Source organism: Danio rerio, chromosome 4 (genome assembly GCF_052040795.2).
Source record: "Danio rerio strain M-AB ecotype USA chromosome 4, GRCz13ab, whole genome shotgun sequence".
Lineage (NCBI taxonomy): Eukaryota > Metazoa > Chordata > Actinopteri > Cypriniformes > Danionidae > Danio > Danio rerio.
Genome location: NC_141024.2, coordinates 5,423,126 through 5,447,942, shown reverse-complemented (window position 1 = coordinate 5,447,942; position 24,817 = coordinate 5,423,126). Strand labels below are relative to the sequence as shown.

General features: G+C 36.5%; 4 protein-coding genes across 10 annotated transcripts in view; 2 read left to right on the top strand and 2 right to left on the bottom strand.

Annotated features, from left to right (window-relative positions):
• ccdc167 (coiled-coil domain containing 167) overlaps nt 1-7,721 on the top strand; it is a 64,216-nt gene extending 56,495 nt beyond the window's left edge. The window contains exons 11-12 of one of the 2 annotated variants that reach the window (XR_015942075.1): nt 729-881; nt 974-1,224. The gene's annotated coding sequence lies outside the window, so the exon portion shown is untranslated. Of the gene's footprint in view, nt 1-728; nt 882-973; nt 1,225-7,551 lie in introns of those variants that run through there. The other variant, XR_015942073.1, reaches the window with a different exon arrangement.
• si:ch211-214j24.15 overlaps nt 1-9,007 on the bottom strand; it is a 15,368-nt gene extending 6,361 nt beyond the window's left edge. The window contains exons 1-3 of the mRNA XM_087247911.2: nt 6,937-9,007; nt 3,426-4,100; nt 340-1,056 (exon numbers count right to left, since the gene is read on the bottom strand). Of these exons, the coding sequence (XP_087104037.2) occupies nt 340-1,056; nt 3,426-4,100; nt 6,937-6,967 (1,423 nt within the window). The 5' untranslated portion in view covers nt 6,968-9,007. The remainder of the gene's footprint in view (nt 1-339; nt 1,057-3,425; nt 4,101-6,936) is intronic.
• si:ch211-214j24.10 lies at nt 7,606-16,281 on the top strand. 4 transcript variants are annotated; one of them, XM_088649830.1, is made up of 4 exons: nt 7,606-7,721; nt 13,220-13,942; nt 14,035-14,067; nt 15,467-16,280. In XM_088649830.1, exons 2-4 carry the CDS (start codon nt 13,378-13,380, stop codon nt 15,514-15,516), a joined length of 648 nt encoding a protein of 215 aa, XP_088505956.1. In that variant the 5' UTR covers nt 7,606-7,721; nt 13,220-13,377; the 3' UTR covers nt 15,517-16,280.
• Nucleotides 16,089-24,793, bottom strand: osgep (O-sialoglycoprotein endopeptidase). Of its 3 annotated transcripts, none has more exons than XM_087246687.2 (12): nt 24,765-24,793; nt 23,486-23,608; nt 23,272-23,391; nt 22,723-22,898; nt 21,462-21,557; nt 21,326-21,375; nt 21,149-21,227; nt 20,998-21,063; nt 20,824-20,914; nt 19,083-19,158; nt 18,891-18,989; nt 16,089-18,713 (listed from the first exon to the last, which is right to left on the bottom strand). In XM_087246687.2, the coding sequence occupies exons 2-12, from the start codon at nt 23,598-23,600 to the stop codon at nt 18,674-18,676; spliced, it is 1,008 nt and encodes a 335-aa protein (XP_087102813.1). In that variant the 5' UTR covers nt 23,601-23,608; nt 24,765-24,793; the 3' UTR covers nt 16,089-18,673.
• Nucleotides 24,794-24,817: the final 24 nt, after the last annotated feature.

Here is a 24,817-nt window from a genome sequence, read left to right as displayed (position 1 = left end):
TTAAATGTTTTAGTTCAACTTACTTGATAATTGTTAGGCAATCGGTTTCCTAACATTTTCCTAGTATTGTGAACAACAGACTTTAACACAACTAATTATTTTGAGTAAACGGTACTGAAGTTTACTTTATTAAGAAGTCGTAAATGCAAGCTGTTTTAAGTTATGCTCACTTAAAATGATTACACTACTTAGATATTTAAGTAAGGTCAACTTATTATTTTACAGTGTACATCAAGCTTGAGTTGAGGATGCCTGAATGGTTTTCGTTTAAATTAAATCACACTTCATTTGGTTATCAGTACATATTTTTGTAGATGACAGAAAATATTCTTGACTTACTCTTGAAATCCCTCAAGTTCTCTCTTCTCGTCCTCACATCTACTTTCCGCACATTCGCCCTTTCTTCCTCCACTCTCCGCTTTCTCTTAATCAGCTCAAAAAGCCTCTCATCTGTTTCAAAGTGGCTCACAGTATTTCCAACTATCATCTCCTCTATCTTCTCCAGTAGCTCTGTGATCTGAAACACATTCCCCAGACTCTTGTTGTTCAGCACATGATAGCGATTTCCACACTTCTCCACGAGCCACTGGAGGGGTTTTCCTTCGCTTTCAATGTAATTCTCTATGGTGGTTTTTCCGAGCCAGTCTCCAAAGCTGAACAGCACCATAGAGTGGCTCCAGATGTTCTTACTTATAAGCTCTACATGCTCTTCCATGGCTCTTCTGTAGGTCTCTGTGAATGATCTGTCCAGCCGCACCACCAGAAGAAAAGCGTGAGGGCCTGGCGGACACAAATACACACTCTTGGCTAGTTCCTCTTTGTCAAATGCTGAAGAATCCTCCATAAAGAAGTTCATCCACCAACCGGGTGTATCGACCACTGTGAGTTTTCTTCCTCCAGTGGTCAATGTTCTGCTCATGCATTGCGTGGTTCGCTTTTTGTCTATAAAGCATACATCTCTTCTCTCTGCCAGGATGCTGTTTCCTGTCGAGCTCTTCCCTGAGCCTTTTGCTCCAAGCAGGACGAGTCTTAAGCTTTTTTGAGGAGATGAGTGCCCTGAGAATAGGAAGAGAAAATAATTATTAAAGGGATAGTTCACCTAAAAATTGAAACACACTCACTATTTATTCACCCTCAAGTTGTTGTTTTTTTTTTCTTGTTAAAGTCAAAAGATGTTTTGAAAAATGTTGGACTCCTTACTTTAATAAAAATACAATGGAAGTCAATGGTGTCCAAAACTCAAAATGTCTTGTTTTCTGTTCAACAGAGGAAAGAAACTCAAGTATGATTGTGACAAGTGGAACATGAGTAAATGATGATAGAATTTACAGTTTTGGGTCAACTATCCCTTTAATTTTCACAATAAAATGTCACAATTTTAGTACACCTCATGCTCTTAAGTGTTTGGACTCAATAATGACTTCAAACCACACTGAACTGAGCTAAACTGTACTGAACTTAAACATTAAAAACTGAACTACCCTGATCCAGTTACTTTGACCATTTATGTGAAGCTGCTTTGACACAATCTACATTGTAAAAGCGCTATACAAATAAAACTGAATTGAATTGAATGTTCAAATGCTTGATATATATTCAGCCAATAAACTGGCTGCAATTCAGAGCATTTGCATATCATTTAGTATATACCTATTGCTTTTAAATAATGTAATTCTATTGCATCGTCTATTGCAGTGGTTCACAAAGGGGGGGTCAGGACCCTCAGAGGGGTCACGGGACAATGAAGGCGGGGTCACCTGGTGATTCCAAAAAATCTATTTATTTTGTATTAAACCATAAGAATTGCCATATTTTATCCATAACCTACTGAAGAGGAAAAGTAGTTGTTTATAGTTACTATATACTATATAGTTACTATAGTAGCTTAAAGTTACTAGTTCTTTTGGATTGATCCCTGGGGTAATTACATTATATGAAAGACACAGCAGTAGTGTCAGATGCAGAAGATTGATATTATAATACCAGGTTTCTGTATTTATAACCAGAGGATATTGAGGGTCGCGAGTCACTGGCATTGACATTTTGGGGGTCGCGGGCTGAAAAGTTTGGGTTTTATGTGAAGTTTAATTTTAAACTAATTTCGAGAGGAGCAGGTGCTCATGATTGACCCAGCTGGTCCACATTAGCTAATTATGATCCTCCAATCAAAGGATCCCAAGTCTCTATATACATCCTCATTTCCTTTCTACAACTATCTGCGTCTGGAAGAAACCCCCTCCTCCCCTTCTTCCACCTTCATTCAGAATGGGCGGCACAGTGGCCCAGTGACTAGCACTGTTGCCTCACAGCAAGAATATACCAATGGCTTCGGGTATTTCTGTGCGGAGTTTGCATGTTCTCCCCGTGTCCGCGTGGGTTTCCCCCGAGTTCCCCGGTTTCCTCCCACCATCCAAATATGCTCTATATTATAGATAAAATAAGCCTTAATCTTTTTTTTTTTTTTAATGTCTTACTCTCAAGAAGTTCACCTTGGCCTTAGCAGCGGGGGAGTTTGAGCGTGACCTGAGCCTTGCCTTGTGGATGGAGGGAGCCCTGGGCCCGAGGATCCATTGAGCTCAGGGCTCTCTCCCAGGACAGCACGCCAAACAAGCTGTGTGATAAATCATGAGCTAAGTGTGAACTCTTGAATTATGTGCGCTTTTTCTGTTGTGTTGTTTGCTTGTAATGTGCACTGAGAAAGCAGCTTTTAAAGGGTGCTATACAATATGAATGTATTGTCATTAATTAGGTCAAGAAGGGCAAACTAAGCATCAGAATTGGTAAGATAGGCAATGTTTGTTACCAGATGGAGTGGTCTGAATATTTCTTAAGCTGCTGAGGACTTTTATTTACAGACATATTTTGAGATTAACTAAAAATTCATTGGCCAAAAAAAAAGGAGAATCTCTCTTTTGTGTGTTGTAGTGTGCAAATGTAGTGTATAAAAATGGTTTTATAGCTGGTGGGTCAAAGTTGAACCCTAAGATGGTCTTTGTACCCTAAATGTGTACAAACCTAAAGAAAATAGAAAGCGATTTATTTTTTTATCATGATCATTTGGTCACATTTTTTATCACATCATTGAATCTTTTTCTGCTGTTAAAATTGTGATTTTTACCTGTGTCAATCGGAGGGTTAAATCAATGTTTGTACTTAATATTAATGGTCATGGTGTACTTATTGTATTAAGACCATTGTATTCAAATGTTTTACAGCCTTCATGAAAAATAGACAGTAATTTATTTCATGATAATCTTGGGGTCATTTTTGAAAGTCACTAAACTTCAAGATAAAAAAATATATATATAATTTAAGTTTTTTTTTCTGCTGTTAAAATGGTCATTTTGGTCAATGGTCAACAGGAAGATTAAATTAACATTTGTACTTATTATTAAGGGTCATTGTGTGCATATTTTACAACTCACCCTTCATATTAGACCTTCGATCGAGCATCTCCATCAGTCTCTGTTGAGCCCTGAGCTCCACTTCCCTCTTCCTGTCCTCTATTTCCTCTAAACTCTTCACTTCTATTTCAAAATGACGTCCTTCATGTTCTTCCACCAGTTTGTCAATTTTCTCCATCAGCTCCATTACTGTGGATGTTTCCTGGTCATCAAGAATGTGAAATCTCCCATTGCACTTCTCCAGGAGCCACTGCAGACGTTTACCTGATGCCCGAACATGATCTTCAAATGATCTATTCCCTACGTTTTTACCCTTTGTGAACACCACCATGGTGTGACTCCAAACTGTCTGTCCAAGGAGCTGGAGATGTTCTTCGACGGCTCTCTTTCGTTTTTCCATGAACTTCGAGTCGGTTTTCACTACCAGCAGAAAGACATGTGGTCCTGGCCGACTCAGAGAGACGCTGTGCTTGATTTCTCTCTTGACCAGCTCTGGTGTGTCTTGTGCTGAAAAGTCACACCACCAGCCGGGAGTATCCACCACTGTCACAGTTCGGCCTTGATTTTCTGCTTTTCTCTTCAGGCATGTTGTTCTCTCATGCAGGATGAACTCTTCTTGGTTTAAGATGGCATTTCCCACTAGGCTCTTTCCAGAATTTCGACCTCCAAGGAGGATGATCCTCAAATCATGTTTGCCTTTAATTAAGAAGAAGGGTAATGTGTTTTCACTTTTAGATCATACGAAATAATTATCTTGCTGCTTGTTCAAACTACTTATTTAAAATGAGCTGAAACAACACAATTCTTAAGACAACTTAATTGTTTACCCAATTCATCTATAGCGCAGGTGTTTGGACTGTGGGGGAAACCGGGGGAGAACATGCAAACTCCACATGGAAAGCCAACTGACCCTGTCGGAACTCGAACCAGTGACTTTCTTGCTGTGAGGCAACTGTGCTAACCATTGAGCCACCATGCTGCCCATATATAGTTTACATACAAGTCTTGGCTAGATTTCAAACAAGAATCAAGTCTTTTTAACCTGTTCAGTCATTACTAATTCATTTTAACTCAGTATACTTTGCCACTTTCTTTCAAATAAAGTTTTTACTATTTGTCGGGAATTAATAGTTTTTACCATTTATCAGCAATTAATAGCTTTAGAATTTGCATGATTAATTATAATTTTGCATATTTTATTAAATACAGGTCTATGGAACAAAATCAATGCCAAAAGTCTTGAATTAAAAAGCTTGTCGAATAACAAAAACTGAAAAAAATAATACACCAAATCAACAAGTTCTTGCATTTTGAACTTGAATTCCAGGGTTTGTCTTTTTAGGTCCTGAAATGTAACACAGCTGTTTATTTAAGCTCTGAATATTTCAACTAAAAATATTTCAAACATGTTTTCATACTTATAAATTCAATAATTCATATTCAGTTCTCAGATTTCACGTACAACATATTTTCCTTGCCTTTTAAAAATACGATGTAAAATATTCAAAGGGCAATGTTCAGTTCAGAAAGAGCCAGCTGCTCTTTCACCAGCAGGTGGAGATGGAATAATTTAAGGTTTTTAACCCAGTAAACAGGTTTTAAAAAAAGCTAATATGGCACAAAAGTAGCATTTAATGTTAATAGCAATGCCTTGGACATTATAAGTAATAAAAGGAGTATGAGTAAAATCAGTAAATGATGTTTTGTTCATCTTTATATGCCCTTATTTACCAGAAGCCAGCTGGTGATCGCGTAAACCTGACTCCTCTGATCCAGCGACAGACGTTATTCTGCAATCTTTAGCATCCTCACAGCATTTGTTTCCCATGCCGGTGTCGCCGGCTCATGCCATGCTCGGACCGGTGCGGTTTCATCCACATAAACCGTCTTTTGATGAATAAGATTGTAAGGCTAGAAACTTACGCTGCTATTCTGAACCAATAATCGGAAACAGAAAGCAGTTGAAGGATGGCGTGTTTAAATCCATTATTTATCTGACTCCATTGTAATTAATCTGACTCCATTAAAGTTGTTATCATCATTGATAAAGAGAAAGAATCTCAATGTCTTAAAGCAGGCAAAGTTGTTTTTTAAGTTACATGTTTAAATATACAGACATTAGAATGACACAAACTAACATCCTGTATAAACAAATTATCTGTAACGTATGCACTGCTGAGCAACAAAGACAGTGAAACTGCCTTTGTTAGCATATGAGGCTACGCACCAGTGTGCGGGAGATGCAGAGTAAAAACCTGGAGGACCCATCTCATGCTTGGAATGTCTCAGTAGTCCTTCATTAGCATAGAAGGAAAAGTATATCATATTTTCTTACAAGATGTTACACATTCTCTATCTTTATTAACTTATTCTTCCATAGATGCAAGAAATTGTTAATTCGGTGTATTATTATTATTATTATTTTTCAGTGTGTGTTTTAATTCAAGACTTTTGGCATTGATTTTGTTCCATACAGGTCAGAGTAGGATTTTTACAGAAAGATATATGTTACACAAAATGATGGTGGAAGATTATTTCACCCATATTTTGGCTGTTAATTTTCACAAATGTTATTTGAAATGTTAAATTAGACATTTCAGTGTGTCTTATATGTTTACTATGAATATAAAATCACTTTTGAACATTTTAATTATTGCAGACACTAAAATGAGACATCTCACATTTGACCCGCATGTACTGTTTCCATTATCCGCAGTCCAGATTAATAATTCAAGAAACGGACAAGACTGTGAGACAAAGTTAAAATATAACCTGAACGGAACATATGCAATTTTTTTTATTCATGACCCACAACTGCAGCTCTCACTTATATATCACTGCTAAACATTACAAATACAAAATAGCTATAAATAATAAGGTTGAAGTTATAGCAGCAAATTAAATGACATTCAAATACAGTATTGCAGAAATATGCTGATAAATCGAAACAGAAATGGCGCAAATGACAAACACCACATGGTATAAAGTCACAATTGGTACATTAAACAATATGTTTAACTAAAGAAATCAATTGAATTTACCTACATATAACATATAAGTAATGTTAAACAATCCGATCCTTAGTTTATCTCTTCATCTTCTTTTCCACCTCATGACAGCAATCATTAATAAAAGAGAATATATGTGGGGACATATTGAGAGCAAAATTATTCGCCCTTCTATCATTTATTCTCTTTCAAATACTTCTCAAGTGAACGAAATTTCCACAGTATTTTCTATAATATTTTTTCTTCTGGAGAAAGTCTTATTTGTTTTATTTTGGCTAGAATAAAAGGAGTACTTTGCTTTTTAAAAACCTAATTTAAAAAAAAAAAAAACTAGTTAATAATTAATTAAATGTGCTGTCATCATAGCAAAGATAAAATAAATCAGTTATTAGAAATGAGTTAATAAATCTATTATGTTCAGAAATGTGTCAGAAATCTCTCCTTGAAACAGAACTTGAGGAAAAATAAAAAATCATTTAAATTTCATCACTCAATTTTGGACAATCAAAAGCTGAATAGCATACCTTGATTCTGAGAAGCTCCTCTGAAAGCCATAATAGGTGTTCGATCCCAATTCTCAACATGCAAACATCAGCATCAGCGCAGTCCTGTTATCATAATACATAATGTTTTTTTTTTCACAGCATTATTGTGGATTGGTTTTCAGTGGAAGTGGACGGCACTTCAGTGAATCATCGTTAGGTGTGTTTTGGATCGTCAGACTTTTTCCACAGGTCCAAAGTTTATATTGTAATAAACCAATCCCTCAAGTAAAATAGCAAAACACCACTCCCTCATACATAACAGAGCTATATAATGTTGAGCTTAAGCCCGGTTTCTGTTCAGTCAGAGAGATTTGAACATTGATTATTGCCATTTAAAATACAAAAATGGGAATTTTTAATGTCTATTGATTATTACAATTGGGAAATCAACACATCATGAATAAACAAACTGTACTTTCATCATTGTTGGATTATTTCTATTACACAAAGCGAGATTGAAGGGCAATGTTTATAACAAGTTAAATCCAACTAGCAATCAGCAAACCCTAAGTGTTCTTCTCAAGCGAGTGACGAAATACAAACAGAAACACACAGATAACCTCAGAGATAACTTTGATCATGCTCTCTTTATAGATCCATCAGCTGAAGGAAAAAACAAAACCCAAGAGAAGACGACTGGAGAGATTTATGTAAAGAGCTTTTAAAGGAAGAAATGTGAGGGACATACAGAGAGGAAAGCAAGAAAAGTCCATGGTAATTTAAAAAAGGGCATGAATTTGAGAAGTGAAAGTGGAATGAAGCAGGTGAGGTTTTTAATATTTTCCATTAATCTACATGCATACAAACTGAGAGTTGTGATCTTATCTAAAATATTGCTTGTGCTTGAAAGGTTATGTCTACATGAATCATGATGCCGGTAAAGGAATGACATGCTCAGTATAGGGAGCATGTGATTGGACAATAATCTGTAGTGCAGGATGAGTCATCAGTGTTATTAATTTCTTTTTCTTCTACAAACGGATAAAGATTACCTGAAAGCTAAGGCCATAAGCTTACTCATTTTAATGTTATACGGCCATTTGTTAACTGCATAAATATACCAGAGTAGTCGGTGGTTCATTCTGCTGTGGCGAAGGCTGATAAATCGGAGACTGAGCTGAAGGAAAATTAACGAGTGACCTTTTCTTATTTCGGGTGATATAAATACTGCTTTAAACATTGTCCTGATATTCATAAAACATATACCAGTTTAGTTGGTGGTTCATTCTGCTGTGGCGAAGGCTGATACATCAGAGACTAAGCCAAAGGAAAATTAATGAGTGACCTTTTCTTATTTCTGATGATATAAATATTGCTTCAAACATTGTGCAGATATTCATAAAAACATATGTCAGAGTAGTTGTTGGTTCATTCCGCTGTGGCAAATGCTAATAAATGGGAAACTAAGTCGAAGGAAAATTAATGAGTGACCTTTTCTTATTTCTGGTGATATAAATATTGCTTTAAACATTGTCTGGATATTCATAAAACATGTGCCCGAGTAGTTGATGGTTCATTCTGCTGTGGGGACCGCTGATATATCAAAGACTAAGCCAAAGAAAAATGAATGAGTGGCCTTTTCTTATTGATATAAATATTGCTTTAAAGATTGTTCGGATATTTATAAAACATATGCCAGAGTAGTTGATGGTTCATTCCACTGTGGCAAAAGCTAATAAGTGGGAGACTAAGCCGAAGGAAAATGAATGAGTGACCTTTTCTCATTTCTGGCGGTACAAATACTGCTTTAAACATTGTTCGCATATTCATAAAACATATGCCAGAGTAGTTGATGGTTCATTCCACTGTGGCAAATGCTAATCGTATAAATAAATGCTAAATATAGGCTACCATTTTATTTCAATCGCATTTGATGAAATGTAATGGTTGAATTCAATTGCACGTGAATGTACAGCTATATCTGTTTGTTTCTAGCATTTTGACCAGCTGTATACAGTCCAAAGTTCTTGTTATCATTCATTACATAATTTCAAATCGTGTCACGCGCTTTCCCGCTCTACTTCGCGCTTGCAGCAGCAGACCGGAAACTGTCATCGCCCAGCTTCCCCCTGGTGACTGTCACTTCCGTACGATCCTATTAAGCAACACGCCGCTGCGCGACACTCTCACGTACACAGACCCACACACTAAAGTCCAAACCACGTTTAAAAACCGGAGCTATCACACCGAAATGCATATCAAAACAGGTAAGGGTCGTCTTTAACATACGGGTGAGTTCTTTTGGGGGTTTAATGGCGGAAGTGTTTTGTACTGTGAAGTTGTTTTGCGTCTGAGCGGGACGGATTGAGCTCGAGACTTACGAAACTTTTAATTCTGGGTGTTTCTGGATCTTTCCGATGTCACTGTCGTCTTCAGTTGGTGTCGAGTATGTTTTCAATAATCTGAAATCGTTAATATGTGCTCTTATTTTATCTGACGCCTCGGGTTTGCTCTGTTGGCCGGTGTAAAGGCGGTTGTTATGGGCGCTTAACTCCCAAACACAAGCGGCCTGCTGTTAGCGTTAGCATCTTAACACGTAAATATCGTTTTAAAATGTTGTAAATCACATGTCGACTCTTATTTAAAACCCTCAATGGTTTAGATTTTAAAGCTAGCTTTTTATGTCAATTCCAATATATTGAAGTGTGTGCCAAAATATCCGCGTTTGTCTGGTAACGTAACGTTAGCGGTGAAAACTGCGTGAATCCTGATCAGCAGTGTGATGCGTTATTAATAAATGTTTATGTGAAGACATATTTTCCAGATATGTCCTAGTTTTTCCTCATCAGGCCTCTGAGTCTGCAGCTGTGAATGAGACTCCGACTAGAAATTTCCAGTTGCGTCTTGCCATGGTTCATTGACTCAGGCTTAGCTCGGGGCATGTGCAATAACGTCTTCCTCGTGTCAATTATTTAACTGATGTAAAGATGATTTTATAGTCGCATATTCGGACTCTCTCCTTATTTATATACTTTCAGAAAACAGGGTTCGTACGGGTGCTGCAAATCCTGGAAAATGCTTGATTTTTAATAGTGTTTTCAAGGTTAGGGAAGTGCTTGGATTTATAGAGGTAAAGTTGGTTTTATATACGCACATTCATATTTTACCATAATCATATAATTTCATAGAAGTATTATTTGCAAAATCTAAATAGCGAAATCATATTAGCAGCAAATGACCATCAAAGTGCAAAATTGTTCACAGTCAAATAATCAGTGTAAATGTTGTTTTCAATTCATACTTGTTTGCTAATTCAGATCGAATATTCAAAGTAACATGGTAAACAATATAGAGACTTCTAAATGAATGAATGTGTGAATATAAAACCAACTTTACCTCTATCTTGGATTTTTAGACAAGGTGCTTGAACCTGCTTCAAATTGAAATTGTCGGGCTCGAAATTGCGACTTTTTTGTTCGCATATGCACCCGAAATTATATCAATACGAGCTCAAAATATATTTGAGAGCATTTTTGCAAGTGCATAAAATTGTTGTTTTACCAATTTTCACTGCAAAATGTTCACAGCATGCGCATATGTAGCAGATATTCACACAGAATGCATATTTGCTCCTAAAAACGCCAAACAAAGTGCTCAGGAATGGTTTGAAGCAGACACGTTAACTTGCTACAATACCCCCAAAAAATCTGACTGTAAGCTCATTTTTGAGATATCAACTTTAGGTAGAAAGAAACCAAACTTAAGATATTTCATCCAATAACCTTTTTTTTTTAAAACCATTTTTTGTTTGAAATATCCCAACAAATCTGTGCTCTAAAGTGTTCAACAATTTAAATTGAAATGTCATGTTGTTGTTGTTTATTTAAATAGCACAATCGGATTAAATGTGTAAAAGTACATACAGCATATATAAATGTAATTTACCGTGCGTGGTTGTTAGGTTCTGAAAGAGCATAAATTGCACCTTGAAAGTGTTTGGAAAAGTACTGTAATTTAAGTTGGAAAAGGTATAAGAACTTTGAGAAAAGTATTCATTGCAAATTCTAAATTGTGAAATCATATTAGCAGCCAATAACCATCATTGTTCACAGTTAGTTAAATAGTGTTAATTTTTTTTAAAGTCATACTTGCATGTGATTTCAGTCCGAATATTCAAAGTACCATGGTAAACTGTATGGAGCTGTCACTAAATGAATGTGCGCATATAAATCTGTCTTTACTTCAATAATTATTTGTGCATTATTATATACCATTTTGCGTTTTTAAAATGAGTATGCTTAGGGGTGTTGATGTGGTTGGGAATGTTAAAGGGGTAGTTTATTCAAAAGTTAAAATTTACTGTGTGTTTACAGTGCAGTTTACTTAAGTGTTTCTTTACGTTTGAGTTTCTGTGTTGTGTTGAATTGTAAAGAGAGTTGAAAACCTGTAACCAGTGACTTCTATTGTAGGAAAAATAAATACTGTGGAGTAGGAATGAGACGATAAATGTTTTTAGGGCATAACAAAGTTTGGAAAAGTCAAGGTTTTTAAAACCATCAATTTTTTTTTTTTGCTATAATGTTTCTAGGTGTATTTATAATATATTTTTAGTTTTTTAAATAGTTTATTTTAGGACAGCAGTATCTGCAGCAAAAAATATTGTTTAACTGTTCCAAAATGTTTCTCAAATAAAATATATTGTGTTCAAAGTGGATACAAGTTCTTGTTTTTTACCCAGACATTTAAAATATATATTTTAGAGCAGTATTCACAATACCATCAAACTGTGATATTTTTATCCAAGGTTATCATCTTACTGTTAGAATCTTATGCCAGCCCATGGCTATTGTGGAAATCAGTGTTTACAGGTTTCCAGCTTTTTTTAAAAAAAAAGAAAGAAAATCAAAAAGATTTAAGTCAACGAAGGGTGAGTAAATGACAGAATGTTTTGGCTGAACTATCCCTTTATTGTTAGATTTGAATGTTAAACTGTACACTGTAAACTGATTTCAGTACAATTTAAAGGGGCATCTTTGGATTTTTTTTTTTCTGCTGGCTGTCCTAAAAAAACAAAATATATATATATATTAATAAAAAATCTTACACATACCTTAGGAAGAGTATTACAGAAAACATTGGCAGTTCTAAAACCTTGACTTTTCCAAACCACCGTATACCTTGAAAACGGTTATCATCCCATGCCTAAAGAGCAGCAACACATTATTTATTCTCTTACCCAAAGAGCACCGACACATTATTTAATTTCTTACCCAAAGAGCAACAACACATTATTTAATCTCTTACCCAAAGAGCACCGACACATTATTTAATTTCTTACCCAAAGAGCAACAACACATTATTTAATCTCTTACCCAAAGAGCACCGACACATTATTTAATTTCTTACCCAAAGAGCAACAACACATTATTTAATTTCTTACCCAAAGAGCACCGACACATTATTTAATCTCTCACCCAAAGAGCACCGACACATTTAATCTCTTACCCAAAGAGCACCGACACATTATTTAATCTCTTACCCAAAGAGCACCGACACATTATTTAATCTCTTACCCAAAGAGCAACAACACATTATTTAATTTCTTACCCAAAGAGCACCGACACATTATTTAATCTCTCACCCAAAGAGCAACAACACATTATTTAATTTCTTACCCAAAGAGCACCGACACATTATTTAATCTCTCACCCAAAGAGCACCGACACATTATTTAATTTCTTACCCAAAGAGCACCGACACATTATTTAATCTCTCACCCAAAGAGCACCGACACATTTAATCTCTTACCCAAAGAGCACCGACACATTATTTAATCTCTTACCCAAAGAGCACCGACACATTTAATCTCTTACCCAAAGAGCACCGACACATTATTTAATCTCTTACCCAAAGAGCACCGACACATTATTTAATCTCTTACCCAAAGAGCAACAACACATTATTTAATTTCTTACCCAAAGAGCACCGACACATTATTTAATCTCTCACCCAAAGAGCACCGACACATTTAATCTCTTACCCAAAGAGCACCGACACATTATTTAATCTCTTACCCAAAGAGCACCGACACATTTAATCTCTTACCCAAAGAGCACCGACACATTATTTAATCTCTTACCCAAAGAGCAACAACACATTATTTAATTTCTTACCCAAAGAGCACCGACACATTATTTAATCTCTCACTCAAAGAGTGTCGACACATTTATTTAATTTCTTACCCAAAGACCACCGACACGTTATTTAAGCTACCCCTGAGTGTTTTGATTTGATTTTGAATCAATGTCGATTGTTTCTTTAGGTACCTGGGAGTCAAGCAATGCAGTGTGCGAGTCCGACCCCTTGTGTGATCCGGCCGTCCTAGTGTCACCCCCCAAACCAGAACCACAGATCCGCAACCGTCGCCTCTCCCCCGGCTCTGGCAGCTGTGGTGGGGGAGGAGGGGGCTGTTCGTCTGCGATGGAGAAACGTCAAGCCTCACCAAGTAGCCCAGAAAGTTCCCTCAACGGGGTGGGCCACACCCAGACCTTCACATCAAGCCGTGACCGAGAGCGCCGCATCCCGAATAAATCCAGAAGTTTCCGTCGGGACGGCCTGAGAGTCGGGCCACGCTCAGACGACAGACACTTCAGAAGTGGTCACAAGGAGCGATGGGTGGACAACAGCCTGTCTTTGCTCAAACCTCCACCTGCTTTCCCTGTGAAAGACAGCCCTGCCAAACTGCAGCCGACTGTTAGCTACGCCTCCAAGGTGAAGGCAGGTGGAGGCTCAGCTGGGGCAGCAGAGGAGCCTCCTGGTATTGGGGTTTTGCTGCAAAACCAGTGGGGACTGAGCTTCATCAATGATGGTCCAGAAGCAGACGCTCCACAGGAAAAGAGTCCAGATCTCCACCCGGTTGCTGGAGAGCTTACTGTAAAAGCATCTGAGTCTCTGCCTGATCAGGTCCCGAGAGACTCCGAGAGTTCGGAGGAGCTGCTGCTCAGCTGTCGCCACCTGGAGGAAGCCTTGGAGTATCACACACAAGGTACGAGAGTGTAGTTTTATAAGCTGTAATGCCTGTTAATTTCTAACCACACCACGCAGTCTTATCTCACTGTGATTGTTTTTATTCCACAGAATGGAGCGCAATATTATGGATGCAAAAACAAGGTTGGTGTCTGCTCGTTTTCATGAAGTAGTGGTTTGCTGAATGTCAATTGTTTGATTAGCAACGAGGTTATCTCAGTATATGTGTGTTTATATGTTACTATATTACACACACACACTTATTTATTTATATATCCACCATATGTCTTTACATGCGTGTTTAATTTTCACAGTAGCTATGCTAAGTTACTAGATCAAATTTTTTAAATTATGAATATATATATATATGGTTTGGTTTTAAAAATACTATAATGGCAATTTTTCACAAATAAGTTTCTTAAAATTTAGAAAACCCACAGGAAATGGTCAACTGTTCACTGTAATCTGGCAAACGTGTTAACTGGAAATCATGTTTTCTCAGACCATAAAACTGTATTTATTTATTTATTTGTTTATTTGGTTAGGGACAGTGTACATTAGTTAGCATTTCTGCAAATGCACCAGAATTAGCCAGAGGGCTATTTTTATCTGTTGTCCCTGAAAAAAAATACAAGAATTTATACATCCTATGTATAATTACATGTATACAAAAATTGTACATTATACATCGAGTTCCTGACTCTCTGTGGTCATTAAAAATCCCAGGATGTCCTTCAAAAAAGAGAAGGGGTTTCATCCCGGCATCCTGGCCAAATCTGCCCACTAGTCTCTTTCCATCATGGCCTCCTAACCATCCCCATATCATAAATGGCTTCATCACTCCACCAATCAGCTGGTGTGCGGTCTGGTGCAAAAAAAAAAAAAAAAAAAAAAAAAGTGGATGCTGCACACTGGTGGTGGAAGAGCAGATTCCCCCCATGTGTAAAACGCATTGAGTTCTAGAAAAGTGTTATATAAATGTAAGGAATTATTATTTATTATTATTAAAATCAATCAAACATAGTTAAGAAGTACTAAAATAGACATAGGTATGTAGATGTTAATAAAAATGAATATATACAAATTAAACTAAAACACCAACATTTTGTAATATAGATAAAAATAGTTAAAACAAATTTTAACAACAAATCATTATTTTAATGCAGTTAATGATGAATATTGAGGCGGTGCAGTTTAAAGGCCAAGGGCTTATAGTTCAACTGCACCTCATCCACCTTGCACTGACTGACTGTTGTGCGCAGAATGCATTTGATTTCATTTATCAGACAGAACTGTCAAACTCTGAGTGGAAAAGCATGAAAAAAGCGTGCAGAGACATCTTGCATCTGCCGTTGCAGTCAAAATAAAACTTTCAAATGCTGTGAATACAAAAGTCCGACACATGAGCCAAACAAAAATATGATAATTAAACGATGCCAGTCATCCTTTACTACTATTCTCCATCTCATAATAAAAGCAGATGGAAATCAAGATAAAGCAGACCATTTGAAACCATCTTTAACAGACTCGCTTTGTTTTTCAGACCCTGCAAATGTTGTTTGGTACAAGAATGCCCTGGAGTCGCCCGCCTAGCACACACTAACCCCCCTCCACAAACACATACACAGGACACACACACAAACAAACACCCCGCACTCAGGTTATCATCCCCTCAACGTTTCTGCCGAGACGCTTTGGACTTGTTCCTCTTGAAGATAGATGTCTTGGTCTTCTCGGTTGCCTTACAACAGAGTCTGCCTCAGGCGCAGAGTCCCTCTGCATACCTCTGTCATTTTAATGGTGGAGATTTGTCTCTTTTAAGAAAAAAAACAAAACAAAACGATGTTATCAAGCTGCAATTTTATTTCAGTGAACTGCAGTTTTACAGTTAAGAACCCCTTTTATTCTTCCCTTGTTCCTACTTGTGTGCGAGTGGTTAAATCGAGCACTTTCTGACCTGTAGTTGAACACGTCGTCCCGTTCTCTAAAGACTGAGCTTGTTTTTCCCCAATTGAATTCTGAATGTCCTTTCATCAGTCTTCCCTTTCACGATAATCCCTTTCTTCCCATGCAAATTGTTCTCATGAAGTTTACAGAGGTGCAGCTGGCACGTTATGGCAGCACCTTCAAATGTCTATTGGTCTTAATGCTGTTTTTTTTAATATATATATATATATATTTCACCCAGATTGAATGTCGGTCATAAATCCTAATAGGAATCCGTTGCTGTGTATGACCCAATAATTTTTTTTTTCGTTCCGTTTTTTAGCGACATACAAATAATTTACACTGGAAGATGTTCAGAGATTTAATCAAACAGTGTTGCATAATACAAAATGAATAAACTTGTTAAAATATTTTGTGGTCTTTTTATTTTTAACGTGTACAGACTGAATATTCAACATCGGTAATCTATCCATCTATTTTCAAAACCACCTTTCCTGTGTAGAAAGCTAGTGATATGATTTCAGAGATGCTATATTGTCCATCAGGTTCATGTTAAGTAAGGAATAATGTACATCTAGCCGGTGTTTTCGCAGAATAAATGCCCAACGCCTGAATTTTTGCTAGCTGTAATCCTGCTTCTTACATGGCTGCTTGCCACAAAAGTAAACCGACAGAAAACATTTGAGCTGTAATAGTTCACTAACTCTCAGTAAAAGTGAAGCTTGCAGAAAAAAAAAATGGTTGGATGCGACTAGGGATGCATCGATTAACTGATTTCACTATTAACCGCGGTTTAATTTGTCACGGTTAATTAATCGTAAAGGCTTCTCAACACTGTTTCTGCAACAAAACTGCTGCAACTTAAAGTTCTGCAAACTGTGCGCTAGTTTAAAGTTCTGAGCTTGTCCACAATACGCACGCACATTGGATCAAATGCTGATTTTAACTATGGCAGGGGAGGTTTTTAACTAAGGGCCATTCACATTTACGCACACAAGTTCGTTATTTCCAATGGCTGCACATGGTTTGCGTGCAGATTAGTGCCTTTCAGACACGTTCAGCAGTCTTTGACTACTAATGCTTAACTAGTATGATGCTTAAATTTACATTAGACAAAGACTATTCATTTATTTTTGTTCTGTCCTTTATTTTCAGTGTAAAATTCTTAGTTATGTTTAAATGCCAAAAGCATTATTCAGTTATTTTTAGGTCCAAAGATAAATGTATCATATTGTTTTTTTGGTATTTTGTGCTGTATTTAGTTACTGAGCAGCGATAAATAACACTTTAAAATATAAAAAGTTTTCATGTGATAGTAGTTTGCAATTAAAGAACGCATAATAATCGTGATAACCGTGATTATTCCTCAAATTATAATCGTGCAACCAAAATCTCTAATCGTTGCATTCCTAGATGCGACTTACACTTTATTAATCATCTGTAAACATGTTTTGTACTTTAAATCCAGAAAATAAACATGCGTTATGGATGTGACCAAAAAGTCGAGTTTGCAGTATGTGTAGAAATTCTGTGAATTAAATTGATCAACCCCCCCTAAAATTATGCTAATCAACAAGATAAGGGTTGGCTCACTATAGAAGGAACATGATTTATTTAATATTTTTGCATTTATGAGGAAAAAGCTTTATGGATGCGACTGATGTGATATTGCCACTCGTGTGACTTGGGTAAATGAATAAAATTGTTTTAAAACATTGACAGAGACATTTTTTTTGAGTATTTCTAAAGTACTGATGTGATTTGATTTACTTATTTTCCATCAAAAATATCATGCATAAAATATCATTAACAAAAAAAATTACCTTTCAACATGGTCGAAAATTGAGTAGGATGAAGCACAAGCTTATTATTTTCCCACACCATTACCACATACTTCATTCGTCTATTACGTAAACCTATTTCTTCTTTTACTCATCTCTTTTTTTACATATTTGATCTTTTTGGTATCTTTTACATATGTTTAAATCCATTTGTACCGCTACATTTTGTAACATAGACCCAAAGAAAAAAAACTTAGTACTGCAAATAGCCATTAATTAAAGTTTCCTCATACCTTTCTCGTTTTATCCTTTTTCAATCACCTTCATCGCTATATTCCTTTAATAATATATATTTACTCAACTTTTTAAACTGATTATTATGCTGACGTTGTTTGAAAGTCTGATCTAGACTGTTCCATAATTTCACACCACAGACAGACATACACAAACTTTAAAAGTTGTCCTTGTTTTCAACCTCCTAAAATTTAGTTCTCTCGGGTTATGTCCCCCTTGTCTTTCTTCAAAAAACTTTTGTATGCATTTTGGATGTATTTTATTCCAAGCTTTAAACATAAATTGTGGTGTTTTAAATTTAACCAAATTTAAAATGCTAGCGTACACAAAAACGTAGAAGTGCTTTTATTCGGTAATTATTCGTGCTCAAGTCATGAAAAGTGTTATGACGCAAACATGCATCAGCTCTTTGTTTGTATTTTTCGATTTTAAGTGCCCCCATGGCTTAATAGTTTTAGAATATACTTTGAAATATTGTGACTGACCAATCAGGATCAAGTATACCAGAGAGCCGTGTAATAATTATGCATGACATAACTACTATACATCATTAATTCATTGTTTTCAATGTTTTTACACAAAGTCTACCTTTAAGGAGAATCTAAACCAATTTGAAACATGAAAATGAATATTGCGTAAAGATGAATAACAGAATTTATTGACTGCAATGTGACATTTAGAGCATGATTAATGACATTTAAATTGGTAAACATCAGGCACTGCACACATCAGTCTCGCCATGTGACCTCCACTTCATCTGTCCTGTACCTAAAACACACGAAACGTCATCGTTAAAACCATAAAAACACCGGTGTACATTTAATATCAGCATGCAATGGAAAAACCAGCAGGCTCAAGATAAAGCAGCAGCGTTATCTCATCAGCGGAGCCCAAAGCAAACACTTTTATTAACTGACGCTAATAGTTATTTGTGGAGCTGTTTACCTTTGTGTAATCCAGGAGTCTGGAAGCTCGGTCACGTGACCCGAGCGGAACATTTCCCAACCGGCCTGTGCAATCATGGCTCCGTTGTCAATACAAAAGCTGAAGGCAGCATATCATAGCAAGAGATTTACAATAATTTAATAAGAAGCTATTCATCACGGTCTGCTGTAAAAATAAACGGATTTTTCTCACCTCTCATCTGTGGCAAAAAGTCGAGCGCCTCGTTCTTTACACATGACCCCCATCATCTCCTGCAGGCGGAGATTACCTGTAGAACAACAGCAGAAACCAGAAAATGAGACACAAATTAGTAGATTTGGGTGTTTTAGTGCCCCCAATAATGGACACTTGAAGTCTATAGATTGTAGTTCTTCTATAAATGCACAAATGCCGATATTTAGGGCAATTTTAAGGGATAGTTCACCCAAAAATGTCATTTACACACCCTAGTTTCAAACATTTATGGGGATCTTCTCATAAATGTTGGTAGTATTTGTATATACATATTATTTGTTTTTCCTACTATGGTTTCCAGCTATCTTTAAACAATTTTATTGTTTCACAGAAAAAAAAGACAACAGTTTGAATGATTTTTGATGATAACATTTTCATTTTTGGGTGAGCTGTTAACATGAAAAACCAGGCATATAATGTTGGAACTCTAGTATATCTCAACATTTGCACTATACTTGTATATTGTCATATTAGACTTAACCGGTTTGTAATGTCTGGAGCACTTTAAAGGCGTAGCTCACCCAAAATTGAAGATTTGTCAAATACATACTTTAGAAATGCCCTATTTTTAATGCTATCAGACCATGACCTTTATCTGTAGAGTATTTAACATGTTTTTAAATGTGAATCCTACACAAATGTCAACTTTAATCAAAAGTAAATCTTAAACTATTTTAGATTTTAAATCTTTTCTTAATATAATGTTAGTATCTTTGTTATATGTCTTGTTTTTTAAATAAAAAAGTGCTTTTTATAAAATGTTTGCACATTTTGTTTTGCCACGAAATAGCTAGCGAAGCTGAAATAAAATCAAAGCTCTCTCCTGTTAAACATAAATAATGAGTATACTTTCATAGTATTGGCTGGTCAATGGCTGCGTTTTCAGCAGTAAAACTCTAACATTGTTCAAAGAGTGTGAATGGTGAGAGAATTTATTTTTTGCCTGAACTATCCCTTCGTGTCCCTATAATCCCTTCAAGTGCGTTAACAAACAGGTCATGGAAACAAGTCATTAGTCACTGTGTATATTCATTTTTTTCCCCAACAATGAATTAAAATACAGGTGTAATTTAAGAATTGAGAACTTTTAGAAGAGCTTGATTACATGCTTTCAAACTATCTTGATTTGAGTGCTGGTTTGGTGTATATATGAAAATAAATATTAGCAATCGAGTTGTTCAACTAATGCCTTAGTTGCAGACTTGGATATTATAGTGATGTGCAAGAAATAAGGCTTGCCATTTTGTTTACAGCAGGGATGTCCAATCTCAGTCCTGGAGGTCAGGTGTCCTGCAAAGTTTAGTTCCAACCCCAATCAGACACAACTGGGCAAGCTCTTACTAGGCATTCTAGAAAACATCTGTGCAGGTGTGTTAAGGCAATTTCGAGCTAAAATTTGCAGGTAACCAGACACCCCTGCTGTACAGCATTTGAAACAGACTTCAAACACAAGACACATATAAAGCCCGTGGTCACTAATCTCTGTCCAGGAGGGCCGGTGTCCCTGCAGGGTTTAGCTCCAATTTGCCTCAACACACCTGCCTGGATGTTTCAAGTATACCTAGTAAGACCTTGATTAGCTTGTTCTGGTGTGATTGATTAGGGTTGGTGGTAAGATCCGCAGGACACTGGACCTCCAGGAACAAGTTTGGTGATTCCTGATTTAAAGCGTCATTTTTCAACAGATGACTGCACTTACAGCCGACTCCACCGACAATCAGGACCTCCTGAGAGCCGCAGTGGGCCATGGCTCTTTCTGTGATCTCCACCAGCATAGCGAACACAGTCTCCTGTCAATCACATAATTATTAGTAATGCATCACCATCAACATTTGTTATGTGGTAAATACACACTGTAGGTTCAAATACTTACTTGAAGGGAGAAACACAAATCCTCAGGCGTGCACTGATCTGTACTCAACATTTTGTGAGCGGCGTCCTGCATTTGAACACAATGCAAATGAAATATGAAGGAATCGGTGCATTTTCACAAAGAAATGTAGAAATCTAGTCATTCATCTCACCTCGATATAGGACAAAATCCCAGAAAATGACACATCCATCCCCTTGACTGTGTATGGCAGCTCGATATACTTGTTGCCCCTAAACAAAATGAATATTTATTAAGTAAATAACTGTTTTTATTACACGAATGACAGCTTTTAAATGAGCAGTTGAAGTTGAGACGCATGGAAATGTACTTTTTTGCCATTTGTTCAATGTTGTATCCGGGACTGGGATCGTTTGATATCTGTAAATATCAAAATTAGCAGTAAATTCTTAAAATAACACAATCTTACAGAAACGGAGCTTGTATTTAGCTTCTTAAATGCTGACCTTAATGACCCGGGCAAACCGATCCAAGCAGTTTCCCACAGCAATGTCGATAGTTTCTCCAAATATTCTGTAACGTCGTTCAGAATATGCAATGACCTGTCGAGAAAAACAGTAAAGAGAATACATAAACATGAGAATGCAGGAATGTACGCTATTGAAATGTCTCTACATTTAATATTAAGGTGCTTTTCAGGGTTCCAAATTCCCTGACTACATCGGTATGCTAAATGATGACCAGAAAAAAAAGATGCTGTTGTGCTTTGCAATATATTAAAATAGTTTGAGCTTGAATATCATTTTCCATGAATGTAATCACCATTTTGAGAGCAACAGTGTAAACTTTACCTCATATTTTGAAAAGAAAGGGGACCGTCCGATCTTTGAAGTGGTCGTTTTGTGGCCAAAGCTCTTGAATTGTATGTTTGACTTGGTTAACAGGTACTGCTTGATGATTGAAATTGACTACAGTTAATGAGCAGGAAAGGAATTTTTATCAAAAGTAAATGTTAAAAAAAATTTTTAGATGCTTATCTTATGTATTATTTATTATTGTCTTTTTATTTTCATAATTTGTTTGATTATTATAGAAAAATGATGTTAATAAAATGTACATATATAACTTTGAATTGGTTTTGTCATGAAATAGGCAGAAAAGCTGATATGGCCATACATTCAAATCTGTTTCTCTCCTTTAATGAGCAGGATAGTAATAAAGTAAAATTAAAATGATGATTACACCATTGCAAAAGTACACTAATGATAACAAAAAGTAACTTGATGTTTTGAGTTAATTGTAGTGTCCGAGTTAGTGTAGACAAACAAAAGAAATACCATGACTTAGACAAAATAAAAATCTATATAAAATTCCCAGACTTCCATTTCATTTCCTTGTCGGCTTAGTCCTTTTATTAATCTGGGGTCGCCACAGTGGAATGAACCGCCAACTTATCCAGCACATTTTTACGCAGCGGATGCGCTTTCAGCTGCAACCCATCTTTGGGAAACCTCCACACACACAATCATACACTACGGACAATTTAGCTTACCCAATTCACCTGTACCGCATGTCTTTGGACTTGTGGGGGAATTCGGAGCACCCGGAGGAAACCCTCGCGAACGCAGGGAGAACATGCAAACTCCACACAGAAACGCCGAGGATCGAACCAACGACTCGGCGACCTTCTTGCTGTGAGGCGACAGCACTACCTACTGTGCCACTGCGTCACCCAATTCCCAGACTTCTCTGAGTTTAAAAACTGACCTGAGTGTTTCCTCCGCTCACATACAGTACAGTGGGGTTTTGGGCATTGGTGATCAATCGGCCCATCTCTATGTGCCCAATACAGTGGTTGACTCCCAACAGCGGCTTGCCCCACAGTTGGGCGACTGTCCTGGCCACAATGGCTACTGTCACCAGCGGAGCCCCCATTCCAGGCCCTGTACAACAGGAGACATTTGAGAAGTGGAGCTAGACGGATGCACATATTCAATAAATTGTAATAACGAACATGCATGATACTGATATTGTACTGTAGCCACTTTAATCTTAATAGTTGTCAATAGTTATATATAAATAAAATTGAAATGCATTGAGATGGATTGTTGGTGATTGTATGGATGTTGGCCTGATTGGGTAACTTTTTTGTGCATTGGAAAATTAAGACCCATTTAAAATGATTTAAGACCTACAGCACAATTTATATTCTGTTCATTTAAGACTTTTTAAGGCCTCAAATTTAGTTTTTGAAATTTAAGACCCCACGGACACCATGAGTTGTGGAAAAACACTTGTAAGTAAATAATAATTCACCTTTTGTGTACGCGACACAATCAATATCTGCAGCTTTCAGGCCTGCTTCATCGAGAGCCTCCTGGAGGACCGTGAGGATCACACTGCGATGGTGTTTGGCAGTTTCGCCCGGTAGGAACCCTGAGGAGGTATAATGAGTTATGGTATCATGATGGTACTTGTATGTGAATATGCCACTGTTTATGATTTTACAGGTGTGGTCTGATGCTCTCACCTTGTCCAGGTGGGGTGATGTAAGTTCGTCTTGGGTTTGACAGCACTTCTCCATCTTTAATAATACCAATGCCGATCTTATTAGCACTGCCTTCAAAACCAATCACTATCGTCATTGTGTCTGCTGAGAGAGAGAAACGGGAATCATCTGATGAAAGTCATCTTTAGGCTTTTGATAACTCTTAACATCAGCATGAAAAGTACTTCTTCATATATATATATATATATATATATATATATATATATAAATATATACATACACACAATTCGGGTAACACTTTACAATAAGTTTGTATAAGTTAATGCAATTACAACACATTTATTACAGTACTTGTTCATGTTAACCTTAATTAAATAGTTGTTCATTGTTAGTTCATGTTAACTCAGGGTGCATTAACTAAAGTTAACAAGCATGAGTTTTGATGTTAACAATGCATTAGTGAATGTTGAACTATGATTAATGAATGCTGTATTGTTTATTATTAGCTCATGTTAAATACATTAATAAAAGCTTATTGTGAAGTGTGACCACAATTTGTATATATTCATATACAGATATATTATGTTTACAATTTATACTTTGCCACTATCCCAGAGTTTCCCAACCCTGTTCCTAGAGGCAGACCAACAGTACATATTTTGGATGTCTACCTTATCTGACCCGTTAACTTCAGGTTTTGGGGTCTCTTATGTTCTGATGAGTTGATTCAGGTGTGTTTAAATAGCAAAAAGGTTGAAAAAGTGTACTGTCGGTGTGCCTTCAGGAACAAGGTTGGGAAACACTGTTCTGCTACTAGGTTTTTCCCACTGGTTCCCAAGTTGTTTTTAATCATTTAATTTTAATCAAATTTAGTATGATGATTTACTCTTTATTGAACTTTGTCAGGTTAGCATAACTATTATTAGCAATATTACACTGAATGTTGAAGGAACATTGCAATTGATATGCTTTAGTAGCACATGAAATAACATTTGCTAAATGACGGGGACTGCACTTAATAATATTTGTGTCGATATAAACATAACTCTATAACTCTTGTAGATTATATAATATATATGTAACGGTAGATACTGTAGATGTAGAGTATAAACTCAACCTATAACGTTACCAAATGACTGTAAGAGATTGTTAAGACATCAGAATACAGGAGCCTGGTCGTCAGTAATATAGTTTCAAAAGTCGGGATGGTCGTAGTTTGGTTTAAGTATAATAATGAATGTATTAATACTCTTAATTTGATCTCTTAATCATTTATTTCCTAAAACTCCTCCATACTTACCGCACACTCGTTGAAAGCAGGACCATAACAACGGTCAATGTCGTTTTTAAAGT

Excerpts from the sequence above, each read along its gene's own strand:
- osgep (XM_087246687.2), bottom strand. The coding sequence starts at position 23,600 with ATGACGATAGTGATTGGTTTTGAAGGCAGTGCTAATAAGATCGGCATT. Across the intron at positions 21,376-21,461 it reads GGTTTGCCCGGGTCATTAAG|ATATCAAACGATCCCAGTCC; the intron begins GTCAGCATTTAA and ends TGATATTTACAG. Across the intron at positions 19,159-20,823 it reads GATTGTCGGTGGAGTCGGCT|GTAATCTCCGCCTGCAGGAG; the intron begins GTAAGTGCAGTC and ends GTTGTTCTACAG.
- si:ch211-214j24.10 (XM_088649828.1), top strand. The coding sequence starts at position 13,201 with ATGTCGATTGTTTCTTTAGGTACCTGGGAGTCAAGCAATGCAGTGTGC. Across the intron at positions 13,943-14,034 it reads CTTGGAGTATCACACACAAG|AATGGAGCGCAATATTATGG; the intron begins GTACGAGAGTGT and ends TTTATTCCACAG. Across the intron at positions 14,068-15,466 it reads ATTATGGATGCAAAAACAAG|ACCCTGCAAATGTTGTTTGG; the intron begins GTTGGTGTCTGC and ends TTTGTTTTTCAG.